Below are 25,698 nucleotides of genomic sequence, written 5' to 3'. Positions count from 1 at the left end.
GGGATGCTGTAGTTCACATTCTTCTAAATATTTTCACTGTGAAAAAGGGGTGTCTTAAAACAAGATACAAACTCTAAATTTGAGGAAAAACATACCCAAAACAAGTGAAATATCTGTCCATGCAGCAAGATAATTTCACTTGACAAGATTTCTTGAATTAAGATTGTTAAATCTAGAAATAAGCATGTCTACAGATGTATGAACATTTCAAGTAAGGAATTAAATTAACTCAAAGTAAATTATCGGACATTTCTAAATCCATTTTTTTTATCTTGTCTATCTAATTTACAGTGTACCCTTCATGTTAATTGGATGAGTTCTGAGTATTAGCATTTGTCAGGGTCCTTTAACTAAATGTCTAAATTGCCATCATTGCATGTGTATGAATGAAATCTTACAGACATGACCAAAGTAAAGCAGGCTTCTTTGTCTTCTGAGTGCCTTACCACTTGAGAAAAAAAGAGCTTATGCATTCCTCTATTGCAAACTGAAAAAATGTGTATCTAAGAGCTTAGAGTGGACAGTCCAAAAACCCAGTGTGAGCTAAAAAGCCCACAATAGCAGCCAACAAGCTGCTGCAGCTGCTGCTGGGAAGTGTCTCTCTTTTCAGAAGAGGAACAAATATCATCATGTGCCCCCCTGATGTGACCTGAAAATCATGCGCTGAACAAAAAGTGTCCATGAGGAGCACAGGGGGGGCTCAAAGGCGAAGCAGTGATTTGTCCCGTTTAGCCAACCAAAACTTAAACTCAGCAGCAAAGTTTTCTTAGAGGCATTCAATAAGTTCAGGTTAAATCTAAAGGAACAAAAAACACTTCACTGTATTACATGAAAAACATGTACTCATTACATACCCTCACAGTGCTGAATGGTTTTCATAACTCTTTCAATGCACGTGACGTGAAGAGTTAAGTAAGATTTGCTTTAGGCAAAATTCTGGCTATTTACCACTTACGTTATCACACTGAATGTTTTTGTAAAGTCATTACATAAAGAAGATTTATGTACATGTCATTTTGCACTCAGACTAATAAAGTAACTTGGGGTGTTGCCTTTAATAACAATTTATATGTACCAAAGCATCCCACCCTCCCCTTTTGTTGTGTTATTTTGCTGGAAAGCTTTAACCATATTTTCCTTCTGGGATAAACTGGCAACGCAAAACAAACAATACACACAGAGAGTACTGCCGTATTAGAAGGACCTTCAAACAGTGATGCATTTAAAACTAGTGATATTATTTATTCCAAAGGACTATATTAACATGCAATGAGTTAAGGCTGACAATTTAATGTGTGTATAATTAGTTTTTCCTGAGGCAAAGTATCTGTCTGGTTTATTATTAGTTATTCTTCCTAGTGTGACTCCTGTTTTCACAGCTTTGAATACCATGTTGTTAAAGAAATTCGACACACTGAATACCTCGCTCAGCACGTCCTGCTGGCAAGTAACTTTTTAGAGTACATCTAGAGGTCCCCCTTGTGGCTAAAATACCTTTCAGCCTGTCAATTAAGCAAGCCATATAAATCTGCATCAGACAGATCCCAGACAGTCACTCTAGAAACTCAAGGACCTATGCAGTCTTAGTGTTACACCATTTGTCCCACAGCAGAATGGCAGACTTTTTTCTTCCAAAAAGTACTTCGGATGCAGTGGAGGAACGAGGAAAATGGGCAAGCAAAAAGGAGTTTTTTCTATCCGTAGCTGGTGCTATTATTGGACTTGGAAATGTATGGAGGTTTCCATATCTGTGTTACAAAAACGGAGGTGGTGAGTATATGTTCTCTGTCTTCTAAAACACAAGTGCAGGATGTAAATGGTTTAAAACTATTTCAGTGCATTGGTAACCAGAAATATAATGTCAAATGTTGCATGGTTCACCACAATCACCACTTATGAATGAAAAACATTACATATTAAACATTAGAAATTATTAAACTATTACATTTTAAAATTAATGAATGAAATTGAAAAACTTTTTCATGTGTAATGGTTTTAATGTTTCCTTTATCCACAAATAAAGTAAAATTGTGCTTTATAAAACACTCTTATTCTGTCTTTATCTTCCTCATGCTTCACATCTGACGATCAACAGGTTTTGACAGGCTCTGGAGAGCTATGAAAATAATGAAGTGTCAGTGCTTATTTAAAAAGAATAGTCACATTCTTTGCTAAATCTGTCCAATCTTTTTTTTTTACAAAAGCCTTCAGTCCTGATGCTAATTCACAACTTAACATGAGTTATTTAAACAGACACAATGCATATTTAAAACTCATTCAATGCTGGTGTAATTAGTTCCAAAACAATGTTTAAGCCTCTGTCTCCAGGAACGCTATAATGTGAGCATGTGATTCTGAACTATGACTCTGGATTTGTCATGAAGGATAAAATCCTACACACCCTGTAATGTCAGGTTAAAAAGGCAGAAAAAAATGTAAGGGTTCATTTTTGGCCATTGTCCTACACTTGTTTAATGGAAATCGATAAGATATTTTTTGTATAATCCTGCTGATGAACAAGCCAACACACCAACACAGGTACTGAAATGTTTTTCTACATATGTCTATGTAATCTACTGAATACTAGCAAAGTTTTGGGCTGCACTGTCCTCAGCTGTAGGACATAGGTTATTCTGTTCTCGCTTTGTCCTTAACTCCAGACCAAGGTTGGCAGGAAAATAATTTACCCAAATTATCTCCTCTTGTCTCCTTCAGAAATGTACAAACTGACTTCTGCCTCTTCATTTTCCTACAGGTTGTTATAGAATTGGGTTATAGGTACATGTACATTACATTTACACACTCACTCCATCCCCTATTGGGATCCAGGACTGAGAGGTGATTTTTGCATTATTTAGGTGTTTTTTTTAACCAAGAACTGCTGCACTAATAAATGTTGTAAGTTTATTCCAGTTAATGTTTCCTGCATAAATCATCAACATTGCAAAAAAATTACTTGTGTGAGTAAATAAAAGCAACATTTACTGAATAAAACAACAAGTTAATCACTGAATTACTGATATATATATATATTTTTAAGTAAAACTGTAAAATTAAGTCAAATTTAATTTAGAAGAAGAAAAAAAAACAATAAATAGTCAACTTAACACACTTTAAACTCATTGGTTTCAATCATGCTACACTTGACTGTCTTCTTTCAGTGACGTTTTTTCAGTGTTGTTTTTATTTCTTGAAAGCTTCACAAGGTCACATAAACATTTAGTAAATATGGAAATATCCAGAGACTTGGAAATGCTTAGTACATTTTTGAGACACCATGAATAACTTCTTAAAAACCTGTTCTTATTGTTTTAGGCACAATGACAATGTGATTGTTTTTGTCGACTGTTATTGTACTTTTACTTAATCAGTGTCTCAAAGGACTTTAGATTAAAATGTAACTAGACTTACTAGACTTCCTGCAGAGCTTTTAGGTTTCTACAAATGACAGTTTTGCTAAAATATTCATATACGCACACCAGCAGTGATTGAGATTGAACAGTAACTCTTCAGATGAGTGATCTAGAACAGACGCTGAAAATAGCAACATAATTCTACTGAATGTTTTAAATTAAAGCAAAAGCTGTGCAAATTAGGCTCAATTTGTATCATATTATATTATAGGCACCAGGCATTTATCCATTTTATTTTTTACCCAGCACTTTCACCTAACAGCAAGTCAGCAATCCTGGGTTCTCCTTGTGTCTGTGTGGGTTTGGCTTCCTCACACCGACACTCAGACGTGCACCTTAACCCTTAAAGACCCAGAGCTACTTTTGTGGCGGTTCTCAAATGAATTTCTCTCTCTATTTAACCATTTTTAAGCAATTTACTACCATTTATTGTAATATTATCCTCTGTATTTTGCTTTTTTTTATAAATACTGTGAATCATGTATTTTCCTATATTTAATTTCCTACAGTTAATGTAGATGTTCATGAAAACTCAATAAATTCAAAGGTTATAACAAAACAGAGAACTGAAGAAAAAGTCACATTTTCAGCAAAGATATCAATAACTGGACGTAAAAACAAGTGTGTCTGTCCACTGTCATTTATCAAACTCCATGGGTTTTACTGGTGAATCAATGTTGTGGAAGATGACAGTGTTTACATGTTCACTACGGAGCTTCTGAACGTCCAAATGGGTCATATCTGATGACCGTGAAAAGATCTTGAAAAGATTTTACACCAATTATTTACATGTTTCGATAGGATTATTGGATCAACAGGTGTTAGACGTTGTATATCAGAGGATGATTTTGGTCTGATTTGGGTCTTTAAGGGTTACTATACTGTCACCCATAAAGTTGGAATAAAATATGTTTTACTTCTTCCCATGAAAGGATTGTGACAATGTGACTTATTCTTGATGAATGAATTGGTACTCAGTATGTAATCATTGCACCTGGTAAAACGTGTTCACAGATGTGTATAAACATGAATAAAAAATTATTCCAACTTTATGAGCAGCAGTGTAGTTAATAGGTCAATCTAAATCCACATTTAGGTGTAAATGTGAGAGTGAATAGTTATTTGTCTGTAAATATCAGCTCTGTGAAGAACTGTTTTAATGTTATATTTGAAATAAATAAACAAATAAACAAACTGGTAATATGTCCAGGGTGTACCCCGCCTTTGCCTTGAAGATAACCACGATAGGCTTCAGCACCCCTGCAACCCTGATGAGGATTAAACAATTCTAAAGATGGATGGATGGAAATATGGTGCATGATTTCAATGTAGTGAACTTTTTTGAGGCTTGATCTGGGAACTTCAGCAGATGCTACAGTTGTGATCAGTTCATTGCTGTTCTCAGTGCACGTAGTATAAAATCTGAAGCTTGCTGCAGAGGAATGTAAAATGCATCTATTTCAATATCTTTTTAGCTCTTCAAGATCCATGGCATGATTACATCATGTGACATTTTCACAGCACTGTTCATTGAGCATGTTTGTGGTTTTTATTGGAATAAATCCTATTTTTTTTCCCATTCAGATTTAATGATTTTTGTGTATTTTTGGGCCCAATATGTTAAAAAAGTCGGTTAAAGTGAAAAAAAAATCAGATTGTATGGGTGAAGTTGTGCTGAAAAATATACTGAACAGGAGTATGGTAGACACTTTTTGTGTGGTAAAGAAAGGCAAAATAATGAGTATTCAAACACAGCCAAAAGAGGCTAGAACCCCTGAGGGTTTTAATTATGCCATACCTGTTTTACACCTATCTGGCTGACTGGTTTCAGCTAAATTAAACCAGTTAGCACATGTAACTGGCCTATCTAATTATGTTGCAATATTTTGTTCACATTTTCAGGTGTGTTCTTCATTCCCTACCTCCTGTTCCTTGTGACGTGTGGCATCCCTCTGTTCATACTAGAAACAGCTCTGGGACAATACACCAGTCAGGGGGGAATCATGTGCTGGAGAAAGGTCTGCCCATTGTTTGAAGGTGATGCCTGGACTATGACTGAGCACAATTTTAGGTTTTAAGAAAGGCATGTTCAGGAAATGCAATATTAACATCATTAATTATTTTCAGGTATGGGATATGCCGGCCAAATTATCATTTTCTATGGATCCATCAGCTATATCGTGATTTTAGCCTGGGCCTTCCTCTACTTTTTTTCTTCATTCTCTGGAGAGTTACCATGGGCCAGTTGTAATAACACATGGAACACAGGTAAATGAATACTGTAAATATCAAGTAACTTTTACTCTTTGATATACCAACAATGAAGACTGTGCAACAGTATCAATATCTTTTAATCCCAATAAAAATGTCACTATCAGTTGATATTTGTAAATATTACACTGAATTTTTTATTTTATTTTATTTTATTCAGGTTTAAAATAAGATATTTGGTCCTGAGTCAAAGTTGAAGAAATCAGATGGTTACTTGTGTTTTTTCTTTTTATTATAAGGATTGAATTATAATAAAATATGTGCTCAACATAAAAATAGTCATGACTAAAATTAAGCAAAACATGAAAATAATAGAAGAGAAACTAACCCAAAGGTTAGAGAAGGAGGAGTTGGCTATAATGACATAGAATCTCACTCTAACTTCCTCCAGAAGGGCATATGTAGTTGGCACAGAGGTTTTTTTTTTTTTATTATTATGTTCAGTGGTCTGCACATTTATCAGACAAAAGATAAGTTATAGAGGAAAGCCCAGAAAGCACCCTTACAATCAGGTCAGCTGCACAAACCAAGAGAAAATGATGGTCTGGAGGTGCTTAAGTAACGGTTCATTGAAAGTCTGCAAGGTTAAATTATTTGTAGCCAACAGAATGGATGGAGTCACCAACAGTTACATCAGGAAGGGGTTAAGTCTCAGCAGTAACATTCTATAGTACAGGTGTCAAACATGCAGCCCAGGGGCCAAAACCAGCCAATCCGGCCCGTGGGATGAATTTGCAAACTGCAAGTTAGGGCATCAAACTCAAAAATAATATCATAATAACTTATAAATAATGACAACACCAATTTTTTTCTCTTTGATTTAGTGCAAAAAAAAACATTAAATTATGAAAATGTTTACATTAACAAACTATCCTGTAAAATGTGAATATCTTGAACAAATATGAAAAACCTGAAATGTCTGAAGAAAATTAAGTGCAATTTTAACAATATTTTGCCTGTGACTAAAAGTTTTGTGTCTTAGTCGATCTGATCTGTAATGCATATGTATAAATGATAAGTCGAGGTATAATATTGATAAAATTGTACTTATATGTCTTAACAATTCCATTTTTTTCAGGTTATTCACATCCTTTTTGTTTGGATAGTTTTTAAGTGTAAATATTGGCATAATTGAATATTATTTTTTGCACTAAAACAGTTTGTAGTTGTCATTATTTATTGGCTGTCATGCTATTATTGTACTGGTCAGGCCCACTTCAGATTAAATTGGGCTGAATGTGGCCCCCGGAAGAAAATTACTTTGACACCCCTGCTCTATAGCTCTGAGGTAAATCTATCAGTCTTGGGTGCATGAGTAAATCCATCTTCTCTTTGACATGAGGGAGTCTAGGGACCAGCTGAGAAGGTGGTTTTCCACACAGGGCACAGGCAAGGGGGAACCAAGTCATCAGCAAGAGTTGAAAAATTGAAAATGGAAATCTCACAAAAATGCTGGTTTACCTGAAATGGTAATAAAACATGCATTTAACGCATATTCACTTTTGTCATGGTTTAGAGAAAAAAGTTGTTAGGGAACTGGGCTGTGATGGACTTTGTAAAATGTTGGGAAACAATACTTCACAGTAACAGCAAAACAGTCACGTATTTAATGAAAGTCGTAAATGTAAATGAAAACAAATTTTTAGGGGTTATAATAGACAGTAAATTGTCATGGAAAGCCCACATCAGACACATAAAAACAAAAATCTCCAAAAGCCTTTCAATCATTAATAAAGTGAAAACACACCTTGATGAAAATGCACTCCATACTTTATACTGCTCCTTGGTCCTCCCTTACTTCACATACTGTATTGAATTGTGGGGAAACGGTTACCAATGCACCATAAATCCATTAGTCATATTAAAGAAATGAGCAGTACGGATCATACATAAGGTTGGATTTCTAGAACACACTCAATCTCTTCATTCAGTCAAAACTATTAAAAATCCATGATCTTGTAAAATATTATACAGCAATAATCTTATTTAAAGCATTCAACATATTACAACCAAGTAATATACGAAAAAACTTCACAATTCGGGAGAGTACTCATAATTTGAGAGGCTTTTGAGATTTCGCATTACCCAAAGTTCGAACCACTCGTAAACGTTTTTGTTTGTCTGTATGTGGAGTGAAACTTTGGAACAGTCTGGACATCCAACACAACCAATGTCAAAATATCCACCGATTTAAACTGTTGTACAAAAATATGGTCTGGTCCCGGTATAAGGATGGAGGGTCTTAAAAACTGATGTTCCATAAATACTCTCTTAAATGTTAATGTGTGGTTGTTGTTCCTCATCTAGTTGCTCTGTGTTGTCCATTACCATCTGGTATTGTTCTTACCATTGCTGGTATGTGCTCCCCTTTGTGCCATTAGTGGTATTGTAGTTTTTTGGGTTTTTTTTCTTCCCATTGTTGGTATGTAATTATTGGTGTTCTTTTCCAGTGTGGTACTGCAGTTTTTTGTTTTTACCATTGTTGGTATGTAATTATTATCACGTAAGTTGACAGTTAACTGTTACCTGTGGTAACACCACCAGGAATGTAGTTTGTTTCTTTTTTTTAACACACATTTTGGTTATGCAATGTAAATACTGTCAAATGAGTTCATTCTAATTTGGTTTAGGCCTGTTTTGTTCATTGTTCTGGCTTGAAGTCAAAGGACAGGAGTGAGTATTTAAAATGTTATTATGTTAAGTTATTTGATGATGAGAATGGGGGTGGGATTAAATAAGTTTTTCTTCTTCCCACTCCTTTTCGAGTATAGATGAATGATTTTTTTGAATTTTGAATTTGCATGTATTCTGTAAATGCTTGAAATAAACAAACAAAATGAAATGAAAATGAAATGAAAGTTAAACACGTTATCCCAGACAACCATCAGCCAAAACCCTATGATATGTACTAGTGTGTAGAACATATCAAATAAGTATAATATGTGGTTCTGTGATGGTGCTTTAACTCATGTAATGCTAATGTTTTTCAGATGCTTGTGTGGTACTAAACAACTACAATACAACAGCTAATGGGACCTTACCTTTGAAAACATCATCCTCTGTTTTAGAGTTTTGGCAGTAAGTTAAATTTTTCAATCAATCTTTTTTTATTTATGTATTTTCATACATTACAAGATGTGCAAGAAACAGTAAATGGACTGCACTTATATAGCACATTTTATACGCCTTCACAGCGGTCACATTCTCACACACACACTTATACGCTAGTAAGCAGCTGCTGCACACTACCACAAGCAATTTAGGGTTCAGTATCTGCATGTCACTTCGACATGTGGACAGTCAGAGCCAGGATTCGAATCGCCAACCCTTTGGTCACTGGCTCTACCAACTGAGCCACGCCCCAGATGGAGGATGGCATTAAAAAAGGTTCCCTGCTGCACTAAATTTTACACTTTGTGTTTGTCTGTGTAAATGCTCTGCTTGACATAAATATAAGGATGAAAATAAGCTAATTAAGGAGGATGTAATTTCTGTGAGAAAATAAGCTGTTAAAAGAATTTATTATTTTACATATTTAAATTATTAACCCAACCTTCATTGACCAAAAACATCCACTGACCTCAAATGTTCAGTAGCTTTTGAACCATGAATCATATCAATACATTTAAATAATTCCAGTAAAATCAATTCTCTCAGCTTTCCAGCAGCATTAGATATGACCTACTTAGATGACATGGGTTGTAGACACCTGTTTTTATGTTCAGTTAATGATATATTCTACTGAAAAAATAACTTTTTCTTCCGTTTCTTCTGTTTTCACATAACAACCTTTGAATTTACTCTGAGTTTTTTATAACCAACTATAAGATCAGCAAATTGAATAAGAATAATTAAAACAATAATTAAAATAAATTATAACACTTTCTACAAAAGGGTCAGTTATTCAACATATATACACCAGAGTGTTGCCCAGTATCAGAAAGATAAATGTCTAAATGTTTTACCTAAATTATTACACTGCAACTAAACTGAAAACACTCTTTTCCTAGATATTGTCATGAAGGATGAGCCTTGAATTGCTTAATGGCTGATTTGTTTTGTTAACAGGGAACCAAAACTTCTCCAAAGTGATGTTATACACAGTAAAAACCACAACAATCATAAATTTGGAGTACTGACAGAACTGCTAAAGGCTTTCACACCTTTTCTTCACCCCTTCAGTTACTGCCACTGAACACTTACTTGAAGTGTTTCGATTGTAAATGATTTATCACTTTTAATTTTGTAGTACATGTCAGGACAAAATACTTCTCACACAGAGTAGGATGTGTTGACACAGTTGTTCATTAACTTCTGTAATTTCAAATTTAGTAATGTATAGTCAGTTTGACACTAACTAGGCTCTGATTTTAATAAAGATGAACTTCAATAGTAAAGTCATCAGTCATTGTGGGGTCAGGGGGCCTCTGACAGGGTGGTAAATTAAAATCATGGTCGCTCAAAAGAGCGTTAAAGTTTCATGCTGTGAAAGTGTGGCACATAAATCTGCTGCACTGCAAACATGCTACAATTGAATAAGCTAAAACTACATGAAAAAGAAAAAATATAAAACAAACCCAAACTGATACCAGTCGAAAACTAAACCTGACCATATCTCTGCTACACCAGCAGTTTCCATGACTGTCTTGGTCTTTCAGCGCTAAACTCTAATTTTCTTTGACCAAAGCAGAGAACAAATAAAACCATAAAAGAAAGATTAAAACAAATGTAAAGGTTTTTGTTAATGTAAAAGTACTAAAATCAAGATCAGTCTCCAATGGCTTTACTAGCATACCACCTTGTGCCTTATCAGTAATATTTCTGAAGAATTTCAAATATTTATTTGTCAGTATATTATATATGTGGACATGTGACACACACTGAAATCAGCCCTCTACATAACCCATCACTTGGTGAACATGCAAAAACACACACACACGCTGCAGACTAGGAGCAGTGAGCCGCTGTGTCAGGCGCCTGGGGAGCAAATGAGCGGTGAAGTACCTTGTTTATGTGCACATTAGCCAACAATTTACTACCTGCCGGTCTGAGGTGTCAAACCACTGATACTTTAGTCAAAAGCCACTTCTCCAACCTTTGAAGCGACAGCTGCCTTATAATGTCCATGACAAACATTAAGTACATGAACCATTAAGGTCGCTCTCTAATTGTCAGTCATTATCATATTCAGCTCATATAGTCAGTCATTCTTTCACAATGCTTGGAGCACCAGCTTCACTTTTGAGTGAATGTCCTTGCTCCTTGTTATGTTACAATACTTGTTTGTCCAGGTATGTGCATATCCTTGGGGCATTTTTGCTTTTGTCTGACTTTCATGAAAGCTGCAGCACTAGTTTTTGTGTAAGAGAGTGAGAATGAAGTTTGAATCTACTTTTATTCATATTATCACATTCTCAGATGGACAAAAATTGATGTAAAATTTGCTTATTTGTGGCAATGCCTTTAAATTATATGGCATGAATGAAATCCTTTGCACACAATAGAAACTTTGGTCCATTTCCAGTTTGGGCACGTTTTGTAACCTAATTATGAGATCCAGGGAAGGGCTTGGTGATGATTCCTGCCAAGAGCAAGCTGATGTCATTACCAAAACATGAGCTGTGTTGGTGCTATTTCAATAGAATACTCAGGAACACAGTACAATGAAAATATTTAGGAATATGTTTATAGCCAACTGTGTCATTTTCATCTTCAACAAATGTTAAAATATGTATATGATTCTCACATGTCATCTATATCTATAATAACATAAGAGTAAAATACAGTCAGTTGGTTTGTAAAAAACAGAAACACATACCCAGAACCTGCATACTGTTCAGTTACTGTTTCACATCTCTAACGGTCTGATGATTGTTACAGACGACGTGTGCTGAATATCTCCACTGGCATAGACGACTTAGGAAAAATACAGTGGGAACTTTCTTTGTGCCTCCTTCTGTCATGGATCATCTGCTACTTCTGTGTCTGGAAGGGAGTGAAATCCACAGGAAAGGTAAGACTGAAATGATAAACTCTATTCATTCATTCATTCATCCATTCATTCATTCATTCATTCATTCATTATTTCTTTTAAGAGATTTTTTATCTACAAGTGAAATTTTAGTGCCTTCATCTTATCATTTTAAACCACATTCTTATATTAGTGGGTTATTACATTTATACTTCCCCCTACATTTGAGTCAGTGTGTAATATTTAGTGAAGTCTGGTTGTGAAGTGACAAATTGTGGCCAGAATAGTGCACAAAAAAACTGAAAAGTGCAAAGGAGTCCGTTCTGAGCTACTGTTAAAATATGGTGGTACCTGTTCAATCTGAGCAGTCTCTGATCAGCCATAACATTCTGATGACTGACAGGTGAAGAGGTAAAAAAGTTGAAAATCTTATTATAGTAGCTCCAGCCAGTGGGTGGGTTCTATTAGGCTTAAAAGTAAACATTTACACTTCAAAGTTAATATGTAGGAAGGACCAAAATGGGCAGCATACAGATGTTTTTACTTCAAACTGTGATGGTGATGACTGGGAGACAGAACAAGTACTGTGTGTCCCTGTTGTGTCTGTGTATGTACGTGTCCTACTCTGTTATGGGATTTGGACATCCTGTAGTGTGATCCCATTGTTCTTTGTCTCAAAATGTCATCCTATATGCTAAACACCATCCTGTGTGTGAACTGTTATCATTATAATATATCTAGTGCACGCAGTTAGCGCCTGACAGAAACTTTTGAGAATAAAAGTGTCTTCAAGGCTTGTTGGTAGAGCAGGTTGTCCAATGGCCAAAGGGGTCGGCGGTTTGAATCATGCCTTACTGTCAAGGTTAATATCGTTAATGAAAACTAACAAAATGACGAAAACTAGAATTGAAAAAACATTTTCGTTAACTGAAATAAATAAAAACTATAATTAATAGAAAAAAACGATATCTAACTGAAACTGTATTGTGTGCTTACAAAACTAACTAAAACGGATAAAAATTATGGATAAAATTCCCTTCGTTTTCGTCTTTGTGAATGTCGGATTGATATGAAATCGATTTATTTCGCTCTAGAATTTTTAGCCAGCGGCACCATACGACACTTCACAGTCCGTCACTTGTAGTTTATAGTCGTCTTCTGATCCTCACTCTACCTGGAAACATGGAGACTAAAGTTGGGAGAAAGCAGCAGAGTCCTGTCTGGGATTTATATGAATACGACAGAGAAGAAGAGAAAAGATATAAAAAATTAAAAAAAAAAACTAAAACTAAACTAAAACTAAGTATTTAGAAAAAAAATGAAAACTAATAAAAACTAGCAAACCTGCTCTCAAAACAAATTAAAACTGAATTAGAGAAAAAAAAGTCAAAACTAAATAAAACTAAACTATAATGAAAAATCCAAAACTATTATAACCTTGCTTACTGTCCACATGTCCAAGTGTCCTTGGGCAAGACACTGAACCCTAAACTGCTCCCAGGAGGGCCTGGCAGCGCCTTGCATGGCGGCAACTGCCTGCTGGTGTATGAGTGTATGCGTGAATGGGTGAATGTGAGGCTTTGTAAAGTGCTTTGGGCACCACAGAAGTGTGGAAAGGCGCTATTTAAGTACCGACCATTTACCATTTTATTATAGATGATTGGCAGAGATTTCTCCTCACACCCGACTGTCCTTGGTTGCTGTGTGAGCTCTTATTTGTGCAGATACGACCTTGAAATAACCACAGCATTTCTTCTTTAAGCACTTTTTCTCAGAGTGGTGATTTTTGGTCTTACTATCTTGGTATCCCACTCTTGGACAGAACATCTCCACAGCTGTAGGAGCTGTTTTTGGCACCAAAAGGAGGACCTGCATAACTACAGGCAGGTGGTACTGATATTACCTACCCACAGATGCTTGACTGGGGTGACAGTGGGTTGTCCTCTAGAGCAGTCTTTCTCAAATGGGGGTACATGTACCCCCAGGGGTACTTGGAAGAAGCCCTGGGGGTACTTGAAATTATTGGGGAAAATTACGTTAAATAAGTCATCATGTACCGAATACAAAATAAATAATTAGAATTAATGCTGAAATCTAAAATACAATAAATACTTTCACATAATAAAACTGACACTCCTGATCTTATTTCATTTCAGTATTTTTTATTTTTTATATTATTATTGTCTGTCATCTATTTAAAGCTTTGGTAACATTTTGGGAATATTTCTATTCTATATTATTCAAGATGAGTTTGAGAAATTAAGTAATTCATGAATAAATGAACCTTTCATCTACAAAAGATAATGACCATTTAATTTATTTTTCTTATCAATGAAAGAGGGCACTTTTCAGTTTATATTTAGCACAAAATTTGCTTATAAAGATTTGTTATTTGTAATACATAAAATGGATTGGATTTATATAGCACCTTTCTAGACACCCAAAGCGCTTTACATTATTGACCCATTATTCATTTGCTCTCACATTCTCCCTCTGGTGGTGGTAAACTACATCTGTAGCCACAGCTGCCCTGGGGCAGACTGACAGAAGTTAAATATATGTTGTTTGTTTACAAAGTTTTGAAAGAAAAACAGACACCTTTGGCACGGAAACAAATTTTGCCAAATTTTTTCAACCAACAATGCTGAAGCGAGAGTTGGGGGTACTTGGCTAGAAATATATATTTCAGGGGGTACTCCACTGTTAAAAGTTTGAGAACCACTGCTCTAGAGTACTGCAGAGCAGGAAGAACTCTTGTTTTGGAGATGCTCTGATCCAGTCATTTAGCCATCACAATTTTCAAAGTCTCTCAGTTGCTTATGCAAATCATTTTGGTCTTTCCTACACATCAACTTTGTGGACTAAATGTTCTCTTGCTTTCTATTACTTCCCACCAAATGCCAGGTTCCATTGTAAAGACATTATCACCATTATTGCTACTTCACTTGTCATTGGTCATAGTGTTGTGGCAGATCAGTGTATACATGGCTCATTCTCAGCCTTCTGTCTCCTGTTGTCTTCTTATGTCATTCTGGTTGTGTATTCAACATATATGGCCTTTTGCAGCTGTTTTACGTGGTCATAAAAGTAAATACATATTCTTCTATTCATTCTAAATCAATAGAAATCTAAATTCAATAAGAATGCTGTTTTACAGTCACACAGTCTGCTCTACCTGCCACACTCCCCCAACTATGGAGCCGAGGCAACTAGAATGATGGATTATCTCACTTCTGTGTAAAAGGTGACAACAACCCTTTCACTGAGTGGGGGAGTGGGCCTAGCCTGAGGTCTGCAGTTGTATGTGATGGGCAAAATGCCAGTGACATGGTTTTGTCCACACTGACAGTGGAATTTGGAATTATTGCAGATCAGATTTCTTTCATTCTTTTTAATCTATTTTTTCTTTGTTGATAGCTCACATTATATTTTATGTGGCCTGTCTCAGATCCCAGTGTGAACAGTTGACAGTCCTGAACTGAACTCTATGCACATAAGAACCATAATAAAGATGCCACATGCAGCATGCTGTTGTACTGAAGTAAACATGGACGCCCCAAAAGTCAGTGTTTATAGTTTCATCTGATGTGTGGTGGGAGACGGCAAAACTCTAACTGGATAATAACAAGGATGAGGATGAAGACAGAGTTGTTTTTACCAGGGGACACCCTTTAGAGCATCACTGTGACATCGTTCTACAAGTGTTTTTTTCTGGTTATGATTCCATTGTAAACGGCACAAATTACATGGAATCTGATCTTTTAAATTGTAATTGTGGTCCATCCCATATCTGATCCTACATCAGATACAACTCTGGATATTTTAAATGTCATATTAGAATTCAAAAAACTTTTACATCACTTCAGATCAGCATCTTTCACTGTTGGGCTCTGGTGGATTTTTGTTATTTAAAAAAAAAAAAAAAGGTTTCTTTTGGCGTCAAAAAGCATTTTTCCAGAAATATTTCATGATAATACCTGAAATTGTGTAGAATTTTAACCCTTTATGAGGCAAGTGACTATTTTCGGTAATTTCCACATACATTAAAGACAGTGAGGCAATAATCTCAGGTCAAATGTGATCTACAGGGTCTGTAAGGTCCACCTCTGCATGAACAGTGAGTGTAATTGCTTTGCTAGGTACCATGAAGTAATGGTACCAATGTAAGGAATGATGTTCAAAGGGATAATGTGGCTGTGGACAGGTGTCTAGATCAGCATTTATGCTGTTGTAATGTTCTAAAAGTGATGTTCTTTTCACTTTACATGTGTTTTTCTTGTATCTATTATATATACTTCTTGGATTTTTTGGGTGTTTTTTTTTGCCACTTTCAGATAAAGAACCAAATATGGTAACTTCACTGACCTTTATTTTCTACATAACAAGAAACAATTCTGAAAATGTCCTCCAATAACACACTACGGTTGAATTTTTGAATTTCGGAGTATGTCTTTGAGTGCCCTATAAGGGGTTAATGGTGTCCGGAAACTTTTTTCCACCACCTCACATTTTAAATGAGTATAGGTTCCTCTTCGTTTCATTGTGCCTGAAGCCGACCACAGTTGTGCAACACAGCTGTGTTAAAGCTGCAGGGCAAAAACAGAATTTGAGAATAAACACCTTTCTCTTGTAGCTCTCTCTCCTCATTCTGTCACATTTGACAGATTCTTGAGAGCAGTTGGATAAGCTGTCGACATACTTAACGTCCCCCTCCACAACCTGTCAACAGAACCAAGAGAAAGAACGAGATTCTTGTTTCCTGTCAGACCACTTGAACTACAACAGGATGAAAGGCAATTATGGAGGGGTTTTTTTGTAAAATGATGCCAAAAAACTAGTATACACAGAAGCTTGAAATCTGCCACAGGTAAAAATAAATAAATAAATGTGACAGTAGTCAGCCCTTCAAATTTCAACATAAATAATGAAAAAATATCTTCAGGAAATATTCAGAAAACTGTGTGTCTCGTGTTTCAGGACTACCTCTAACATCCCAGGCCAACAAAGATAAACTCAGTTGCATGTCTTTTTTTTAAAATGCAGTGTTTCTCTCTAGGCTGCCTACTTCACAGTCACCTTCCCCTTCATCATGTTGATCGTGTTGTTGCTCAGAGGAATGACTCTCCCCGGAGCCCTCCATGGGATCAAGTACTACCTGTACCCAAATCCTGCACGTCTTGCTGACCCACAGGTATTATTCCCCTCATACTGTACTCTCCCTGGAATTCAACAACATGCTACATTCTATTTTGCAAGTGTTGATAGACTATTTTCTATGGTTTGGAGGTCTGGATGGATGCTGGAACCCAAATATTCTACTCCTATGCCATATGTCTTGGATGCCTCACTACACTTGGAAGCTACAACAAGTACAACAGCAACTGTTACAGGTGAGCACTTGAAAGAAAGAATAGGATTCAGATTTTAGTAGCAGCAGTCTGTACATTTCAGTAACATAAGGCATTGTTTCTGTTTTGCAGAGATTCTTTCTTTCTTTGCTTGTTGAACAGCGGGACCAGTTTTCTGTCTGGCTTTGCTATTTTTTCCATTCTGGGCTATATGTCACAAAAACAGGGTGTTGACATTGCTTCAGTTGCTGAATCAGGTATGAACGTTAAGCAAACGTTAATACTGGTGGACATGATTTTCATTTTTACTTTGATTATTGAGCCAAAAATCTTTCTTAACATTGTGTGCTGTATTATTTGGATGTAAAGGACCTGTAGTGACATTCACACTGCCAGCCTTTGAGCTCAGTTATGATTTACTGCTTTTTTTCTGCTGTTCACATGATTATTATTATTATTTTTAACGTGGCCATTTTTATATTCCAGTGTGAACTCACAGTCCTGAACTAAACCAGATATATAAAACCATAGTTAGGGCCTGATTTTCTAAAATCACAAATAACAGGCGCAAATTTGCTTGCTTGTGCTAAAAAATGCACATGCTATTGATTTGCGTGTCAAGGGAGATCAACTAAGATTGCCTGCGGAAATCACAACAGGTGCAAAGTCTTGGAGACTGCCCAGTTTCAATGAGGATTTTGTGTGTACTACTGGTTGTTGTCATGGAGACAATACGCTGGAAAAACTGCTCTGGGATATGCCAGCACTAATGGAAACAGTGGGTTGGAATGATCCAGACGCGTGGAAATGTAACTTTGCAAAGATTTTTGTCATAGAAGGGGTTGGATGACTCCGGCCCCAAATCATCCTCTAGTTCATCTAGAATAGGGGTGTCAAACTCATTTTAGTTCAGGGGCCACATTCAGTCCAATTTGATCTCAAGTGGGCCTGACCAGTGAAATGATAACAGTGGAAAAAATAAAATTCTATTATGATCAGGTTTACATCTACAAAGTTTCCTTAAAAATCTGAATAACATGAACAACTTGAATTGTCTTAAGAAAAACAAGTGCAATTTTAACAATATTATGCCTCGGTTTATCAGTTTATCATTTACACATGTGCATTACAATTGCACAAAACATTTAGTTACAGGCAGAATATTGGTAAAATTGCATTTACTTTTCTTAACACATTTCCGTTTGTTCATATTTGTTCAGGTTATTCACATTTTTTCTAAACGTATAGTTTGGTAATGTAAACATTTTCATGTAATTTTACTTTTTTACACCAAAAAACAAAGAGAATATTTGGGGTTGTCGTTATTTATAGGTTATTATGATAATATTTTACTGGTTCTGACCCACTTTAAATCTAATTGGACTGTATGTGTCTGTATGTGGAACCTGAATTAAAATGATTTTGACACCACTGATTGTTAATATCTTCAGTGTAACTTTTGCAATTTTTCGCAAATTCATCCTGGGGGCTGGATGGGACCCTTTGGCGGACCGGATTTGGCCCCCGGGCCACATGTTTGACACCTGTGATCTAGAAGTTCTAAAATGGCATTGCTGGGCAGCGGTGCCAGATTCATTTTAGAGGTGGGGGGGTCATGGGGGTTGTTGAATTGAATGACTGTCAGGCGCGTATAATTTTATCACACTGTAGCCGAATGTTGGTGCGTATTTTTAATGACAATCATCAGATCAAGTGGAAAAGTAGCCTTTGCTACAAGAGTCCCACAAAGTGGGGGGACCATACATCTCATTTATTTTTTCTTCGTCATTCCAAAAATGTTAATGCGAGCAGAACAGATTGGTTCTCTGCATTGCCTTTGGTTGGGTGTACGCTGCCTCCCCACCATAACAACTGCAGCCAGTTTTGCACAAAGCAGTGCCAGTTAAAACCTGCCTTTCAGACGTGCTAAATATAGACACAAAATCAACCATCGCAATCAGTTTCAAGTTTGGTAAATCACATTGTACGTGCTAAAAAAATATTTGCATTTACTCCTCCCAATAATTTTGTGCATTCTGGCAGAAACGCCCATATTGCATATTCATCAAAGAAAATACGCTTAATGGGTTGTGTGAGCTATTTTGCCTATTTGAGAGGCGCAACCCTCGCTGTGTCCTGTTAGCAGATAAGCTTCAACATGTTTTTGTATGCACAGTCAAGTACACGCACATTTTTACATGTGCAAACCGTTAGTAAATCAGGCCCTTGGTGTCAATTGCTAGTGTTGGTGCTCAGATAATTTGCTTCAGTAAATGTATTAATACACGCAGTGAAAATACTCCACTACAAGTAAAAGTTATACATTCACAGTAACTTTTAGCCTAAAATTTAATGACGAATTACAAATATTCATTGTACAGTAAAATGGTTCCTGTCAGTATTTTATTAGCAATCATGTTTTGGTTTCATTTACAGCTACATTTAATGTGTATGTTTTATTTGAATGACTTTATAGCATGTCAGTGAAATCCTCCAGAGCAGAGTCGTGATGAATCTTCATTTAAAGTGACGTAAAATTTGCATTAAAACTGATCTGCCTGTTCAGATGGAGGTCACATGAAAAAGAGGAGTTCTGTATCTGAGTCATGACCAAATATGTAAGGCTACGTTCACAGGGCAGGTGAAAGTGGCCCAAATTGGACTTTTTTTTTTTTTTTGACAGTCTGAACTGCAGAAAACTGATTGTTTCAGATCAGACCCAGGCCTCTTCCATATGTGTTCCTAAATTGAATACATATTCACTGTTTTGTAATGTGACTTCAGTCTGAACGGTCATGTTGCATTTCATCTGACTTTTTCATCACTGAAATACAACAGATGTCCCAATTCTGTGCTGGAAGAGGCAGAACCATCCATAAAAGATCCATATTTACTTCCATAAACACAGTATGCTGCATCAAGGTTATTATCGTTAATGAAAACTAATGAAATGACGAAAACTAGAATTGTAAAAACATTTTTGCAAACTGAAATAAATAAAAACTATAATTAAAAAAAAAAAACGATAACTAACCGAAACTGTATTGTGTGCTTACAAAACTAACTAAAACATATAAAAATTATGTATAAAATTCCCTTAGTTTTTGTCTTTGTCAATGTCAGATTGATATGAAATAGATTTATTTCCCTCAACAACCTAAAACTAAACTAAAACTAAGCATTTAGAAAAAAAAACGAAAACTAATAAAAACTAGCAAACTTGCTCTAAAAAATTAAATTAAAACTAACTGAATTAGAGAGAAAAAAAAAGTCAAAACTAAATAAAACTAAACTATAATGAAAAATCCAGAACTATTATAACCTTGTGCTGCATATGACATCATATCTTCTTCTGCTCGTGCAGGTCAGTTCAGGACTGTTCAGTGTGATGGCAGTTGCATTTCAATCATAATGTGATCAACTATGTAAAACAAAATTGATTTCAGCAATAAAATTGAATTGAGCATTAAGACCTGCAGTGTGAATGTAGCATAAGTGTCCCAGATCAGATTCTATGTGTTTTGCTGTTCACACTGTCATAAAAAATGGACTTGAGTTCCACACCTGTGAAAAGATCAGATTTGGGCCACTTCCTCCTGCAGTGTGAACATAGCCATAGGGTTTATGGATGTCTAAGTCTGGCATCTTCAAGCAGCTACATCACTGCTGGTTTCTGCTGCTTTCTCTCTGCAGGCCCTGGCCTTGTGTTCATAGTCTACCCACAAGCTGTAACTCTTCTGCCATGGCCTCAGGTTTGGTCCATATGCTTCTTCACCATGATCATCCTATTAGGAATAGATAGTCAGGTGAGCTCATACCTTCTTCATGATCCCATAGAGCTCATTCAGTGTCTGTGTTGTTATCTGTTTTTAACCCATCTTTGTCATTCGGCAGTTTGTTGGGCTTGAAAGCATCATGACTTCTATATCAGATGTCTACCCTTCCCAGATGCGAAGAGGGTGTCGCAGAGAGCTTCTGCTGATACTGCTCTGTGCTTTGTGCTATCTGGTTGACCTGTTACTGGTGTCACAGGTGAGCTGAATGGACGCTTGGTATTAAAAAATGGTGATTGATCAACTTATTTAATTTCCCTTTGTGTCTAATCTTATTTTAGGCTGGCGCATACATTCTGCAGATCTTTGATCATTATGTCTGCAGTGGACCCACCCTTCTTCTGATGGCAATACTACAGTCAGTAGTTATTGGATGGATTTATGGTAAGATTTATTTACTGTTTTTCCTTTTTGTTCAGAAATAGCATCAACCAATGAATATGTGCCACCCTCTGACTAAATGTGTGGAGTTTTTTAATAATTAACCCTCCAGTATCCCATCCAGCAAGGCCCTTACTAAGCACCAAGTGTGCCTTTTTGGCACACTTGTGGAATAATGTCAAAAAAAATTTCATACAGTTTGTTACCTCCGCCAAGGAGGTTATGTTTTTGCCAGGGTTTGTTTGTTTGTCTGTCTGTCTGTCTGTTTGTTTGTTTGTCTGTCCGTTAGTGTGCAACATAACTCAAAAAGTTATGGACAGATTTGGATGAAATTTTCAGGGTTTGTTGGAAATGGGATAAGGAAGAAATGATTAAATTTTGGTGGTGATCGGGGGTGGGGGGGCCCACGGGGGGGGCACAGACCAGAAAATTTCATCAAAATCTGTCCATAACTTTTTGAGTTATGTTGCACACTAACGGACAGATAAACAGACAGACAGACAAACAAACAAACAAACCCTGGCAAAAACATAACCTCCTTGGCGTGGGGGGGCCCACGGGAGGGGGCCACTGATCAGCCTTGGCGGAGGTCTGCGCTCTCCGAGTGCTTTTCTAGTTTTTAATTCTTTTACACTTTTTTCTATTTCATCAACTTGAGCTGTAAATAAAAATACCAAATACTCAATAATTGTCATATTTTTTAACTCTTTAAATGCTGTGTTTGTAATGTAAACAAACCATTTTTTTGGATGCAAAAAACACAAAAAATTATTTTTTTCGACACACTACATAAAAAGTGGATCACATATTATTTGATTTTTGCAGCCTGGATTATGTCCGTGATAAACAGCAACATTGGTTAATTTGCATGATTATTTTTGGCGATAGGTCAAATATTAAAAAATACTAGCATCTGTCACCAAGTGTGCCAAAATGGCACACCTGTAAATCAAACTATTAAATATTATGTATTGATTTATTTTTCTGCTCTAATTTGATTTTATTTTTGTAAATCAATGTCAGCCCTAATCATACATATCAAATGGAAGAAATAGTGCGTTTTCGGCACACTTGGCAGACAGATGTTAGTCTTGTAATTTTCTTTTGTTTACAATGTGCAAATTTTAGTTGGTGGCCAGAATTTTAAAGATGGTGCAAAAATGAACAACTTTTGAATTCTAACCTTATTTAAATTGTGAAAAATAATATGAAATTTTTTAACACAAAGTGCAAAGTGTGCCTATAAGGCGCACCCAGATACGGGAGGGTTAAATACAAAAATCGTACCCAACTTTCATACTTCATATTTGCTGGTTGATATGGAAAGTTAATTTTGTCTTTATTTTTCAGCACAAATTGATATTTAGTTATTTAATTGCAAATATTTTACTGCAGTGGTGTAGTTTTATACATTTAATATATGCATTTGGAATTCATGGATTGTTGTGTTTTTTTGCCCATAGCTTTTGTTATGGCAGTTTATGATGCATTTTTGTAATTTTTGGAGGTTTTTCACCATAAATTGAAAGAGAAAATACATAAATTGTGACATAGAAAGTTATTAGGAAAAATAGTGTTTGACTTTTTCGACAAATTTCAATGAAAAAAAAAAAAAAAGAAGAAAAATGTTTACAAACTGCAAGCTGTAATTGTGATTTTTTTCCCCTTTGACATCTAATATCTGGAAATATTTACCAGTCAAGTGACATTTTATGTATACTCTAGAAATTTGCCTTTTCCATTCACATTTACGGAATACCTTTATGATAATTTCCTTCTGCTGTATCGTATGCACATGTATTTTTTTTCTTATTCTCAGGGGCTGAACGCTTCTCTGACAACATTGAGGACATGATTGGATATAAACCTCTATTTCTGGTCAAGTACTGCTGGCAGTACGTCACCCCGATTATTTGCAGTGTAAGTGTTAAAACTGGCCTGGAAAAAACAACATTTGTACGGATGAACTTTACTTTTGACTGAACATGTGCATTTATTCCTGCTTTATTTTCCATTAAAGGGTACATTTATATTTCTGCTCATGAGATACAACCCTATGAAGTTCAACAACATCTACGTGTATCCTTGGTGGGCGTACTGGATCGGCTGGTTTCTGACCATGTCTTCTCTGTCTATGATTCCACTCATCATGATTTGCAGACTGGCTAAAGGAAAAGGCACTCTGTTGCAGGTCAGTGAATTTTAAAAGTTGAAGTTTTATGATTTATGAGTCCTATTAAAACATGTTTATTCTTCAAAATTAAACCAATTAAATTTTTTTTCCTTAGCGGTTAAAGAGAATCTCCCAGCCTTTGGATGACCTTCCAGGGATGGCAACAGAAAGAGTACAAATGAATGCTTCAGTGCAAGGAACTACTGATGGAAAAATGGAAAAATGATATTTCAGCCATTTAAAAACATTCTTATTTACACTTAAATATGTACAGCAGATTATTTACTGTATTAACCTGCTGAGTATTTTTTTTTATTCTTACATGTTTAAAGTTGCAATGACATATTTTAGCACTGGATAATTATTTTTAAGAGATGTTAAATTGTATTTGTTGAAAAACTGTGTAAAAGCCTACTTTTTGGTGCAACTACTTCTCTTCTTCAGCTGTTAAATACCTCAAAACCTATACACCTATATATTTTCACCCAGTCCCTTGAAAAATAACAAGGCAATTGTTACCTGAGAACATTTCCCAGCTTTTTATTACATATCTGCTCTGTGCTATTGGCCCAAAACATAATGTGGTGTGGTCCAGTAAGTTTGTTTGTGTGTCTTTCAAGGCTGTGCACATGTATTCTGTGTATTCTTGTTGAAAAGAGAATAAGAAATAAGTATGTTTGCTAATTTCAACCATGCAAAAACAACAAAACTAGAGGTGGCATAAGACTTTTGTATACTATTGGAACTGTAACATTTGCACAGCAATATATAAGTACATCAAAAGTATATGCCTTCTGCTTTTAGAGGAATTTAATAGTCTTTACAGTATAGATTAAGGTTAGACAATGTTTTGCTTTTGTACTTTAAGACCATTCAAGACGTTGTATACTATTATTTGGGTGTGAAATAATTGTCTGTCTGCCACCTCTGGCTGCCTTTGACCTCACTGACTCATTTGTCGAAGTTGTGTAAGCCTTGGAAGCGCAGTTACAAAACGCTCGGTTTTATAACTTTGTTTTGGTAATGGCTTCTTGTCTGACTGCTCCTCCTCTCTATTCACTTGAGTATCCTGTTAGTTTTAACTGAATGGGCATATGCAGCAGAAAAGCCTTTTATCATGACCTGCTCATAAGCTGTAGTCTGAACCATTCATGTGAAAGTAAAACTCCACAGCGCTACTGACACCAACAGGCGATACACTGCTGAGGTTTTTATTCAAACTCAGCCAATGTCATTAACTCTGATTATTGAATGGTGAATGGGATTGTGTTTACTGGTTTGGTTTCTATTATATGTATTTTTATTTTGAAAGTTTTGCTTTGTTCAGATAATTGGGCTTGTTTTTCATCATGTGTAGCAGAAATACCTCATTTGAAGGGATTCCTCAGGATTCCCCAAGTATATGGGCAAAAAAGCAACACTTGAAAATGAATGATTTATTAATAATAAATAATTTTATTCTTCATGATGGTGTCAAATTAATATTTGTACCAGTATATAGTGTCTTATACTTATACTACTGTTCTATTCAGATATTTCCTTGGGTAACTACTGCATACCGATGGTGTTTTTTTCATGTATTTTTCCATGAAATACTTTTTTTTTTTTTTTTACTTTGTGGACAGAATGAAAAAAAAAGCATGTTTTATTGATGTTAATATCTTATTATTCATGTTCTGAGCTGAGGTTCACAGGGTATACACTAGTCCTGAACCTCTTGCCAAGTGTTGAAACTGTTTTTACATCATCCTATAATAACTATATAACAGTGAATCCCACATTTTAGTTTTATACAACATTATTTTTCACAATACTTTACATATAGGGAAAATGCATTTGCTTTTTAGTACATTTTGAATTGAACTTTTAAAAATACTGTGCCTGTCGGAAGTTTAGAAACACCAAGTTTTTGTTTTAAGAGACACATAAATGTTCTTCTTGTTTATAAGAGACAATATGAAGTTTTATTTTGACCAAATAACTTAATGGATGTATAGATACTGGAATGAAATCTTAATACTCATCCGACTGTCACCTTAGGCATTAACAGTAGATTCTGGATGAAACACGTATCACATTCCCCTATGCAAAGTTTCTATTTACAACGGGTTTGGACAACATGCTGAATCATTAAATACATATAGGTTAAGTACCATATAGACCATGTTTGTGTGCACTAATACATGAAAAACAGTTTGATGGTTCAGCACTGTCACAGATCAATATAAAAGGCATGACTACCATTCCAAACTTCAACACCAGCTTCACCATAAACAGACACCCAAGCTCTGCAACGGTTATTTAGAGG

At 35.7% G+C, this 25,698-nt stretch overlaps 1 protein-coding gene and 1 long non-coding RNA gene across 2 annotated transcripts; one reads left to right on the top strand and one right to left on the bottom strand.

Moving 5' to 3' along the window:
• Nucleotides 1–290: 290 nt before the first annotated feature.
• slc6a11a (solute carrier family 6 member 11a) lies at nucleotides 291–24,983 on the top strand. Its single transcript, XM_030134134.1, has 15 exons — nucleotides 291–714; nucleotides 757–1,770; nucleotides 5,316–5,450; nucleotides 5,541–5,681; nucleotides 8,675–8,762; nucleotides 11,565–11,697; nucleotides 16,712–16,846; nucleotides 16,942–17,045; nucleotides 17,136–17,260; nucleotides 20,697–20,809; nucleotides 20,898–21,035; nucleotides 21,118–21,220; nucleotides 23,037–23,137; nucleotides 23,238–23,408; nucleotides 23,506–24,983. The coding sequence occupies exons 2-15, from the start codon at nucleotides 1,614–1,616 to the stop codon at nucleotides 23,614–23,616; spliced, it is 1,755 nt and encodes a 584-aa protein (XP_029989994.1). The 5' UTR covers nucleotides 291–714; nucleotides 757–1,613; the 3' UTR covers nucleotides 23,617–24,983.
• LOC115419393 (uncharacterized) lies at nucleotides 11,023–13,732 on the bottom strand. Its single transcript, XR_003935433.1, has 3 exons — nucleotides 13,578–13,732; nucleotides 12,200–12,205; nucleotides 11,023–11,034 (listed from the first exon to the last, which is right to left on the bottom strand). It is a non-coding gene; the product is annotated as an uncharacterized LOC115419393 (long non-coding RNA).
• Nucleotides 24,984–25,698: the final 715 nt, after the last annotated feature.

This window comes from Sphaeramia orbicularis, chromosome 5 (genome assembly GCF_902148855.1).
Source record: "Sphaeramia orbicularis chromosome 5, fSphaOr1.1, whole genome shotgun sequence".
NCBI lineage: Eukaryota > Metazoa > Chordata > Actinopteri > Kurtiformes > Apogonidae > Sphaeramia > Sphaeramia orbicularis.
The sequence above is the reverse complement of the archived record's forward strand: the minus strand, read 5'-3'. Positions and strand labels throughout refer to the sequence as shown.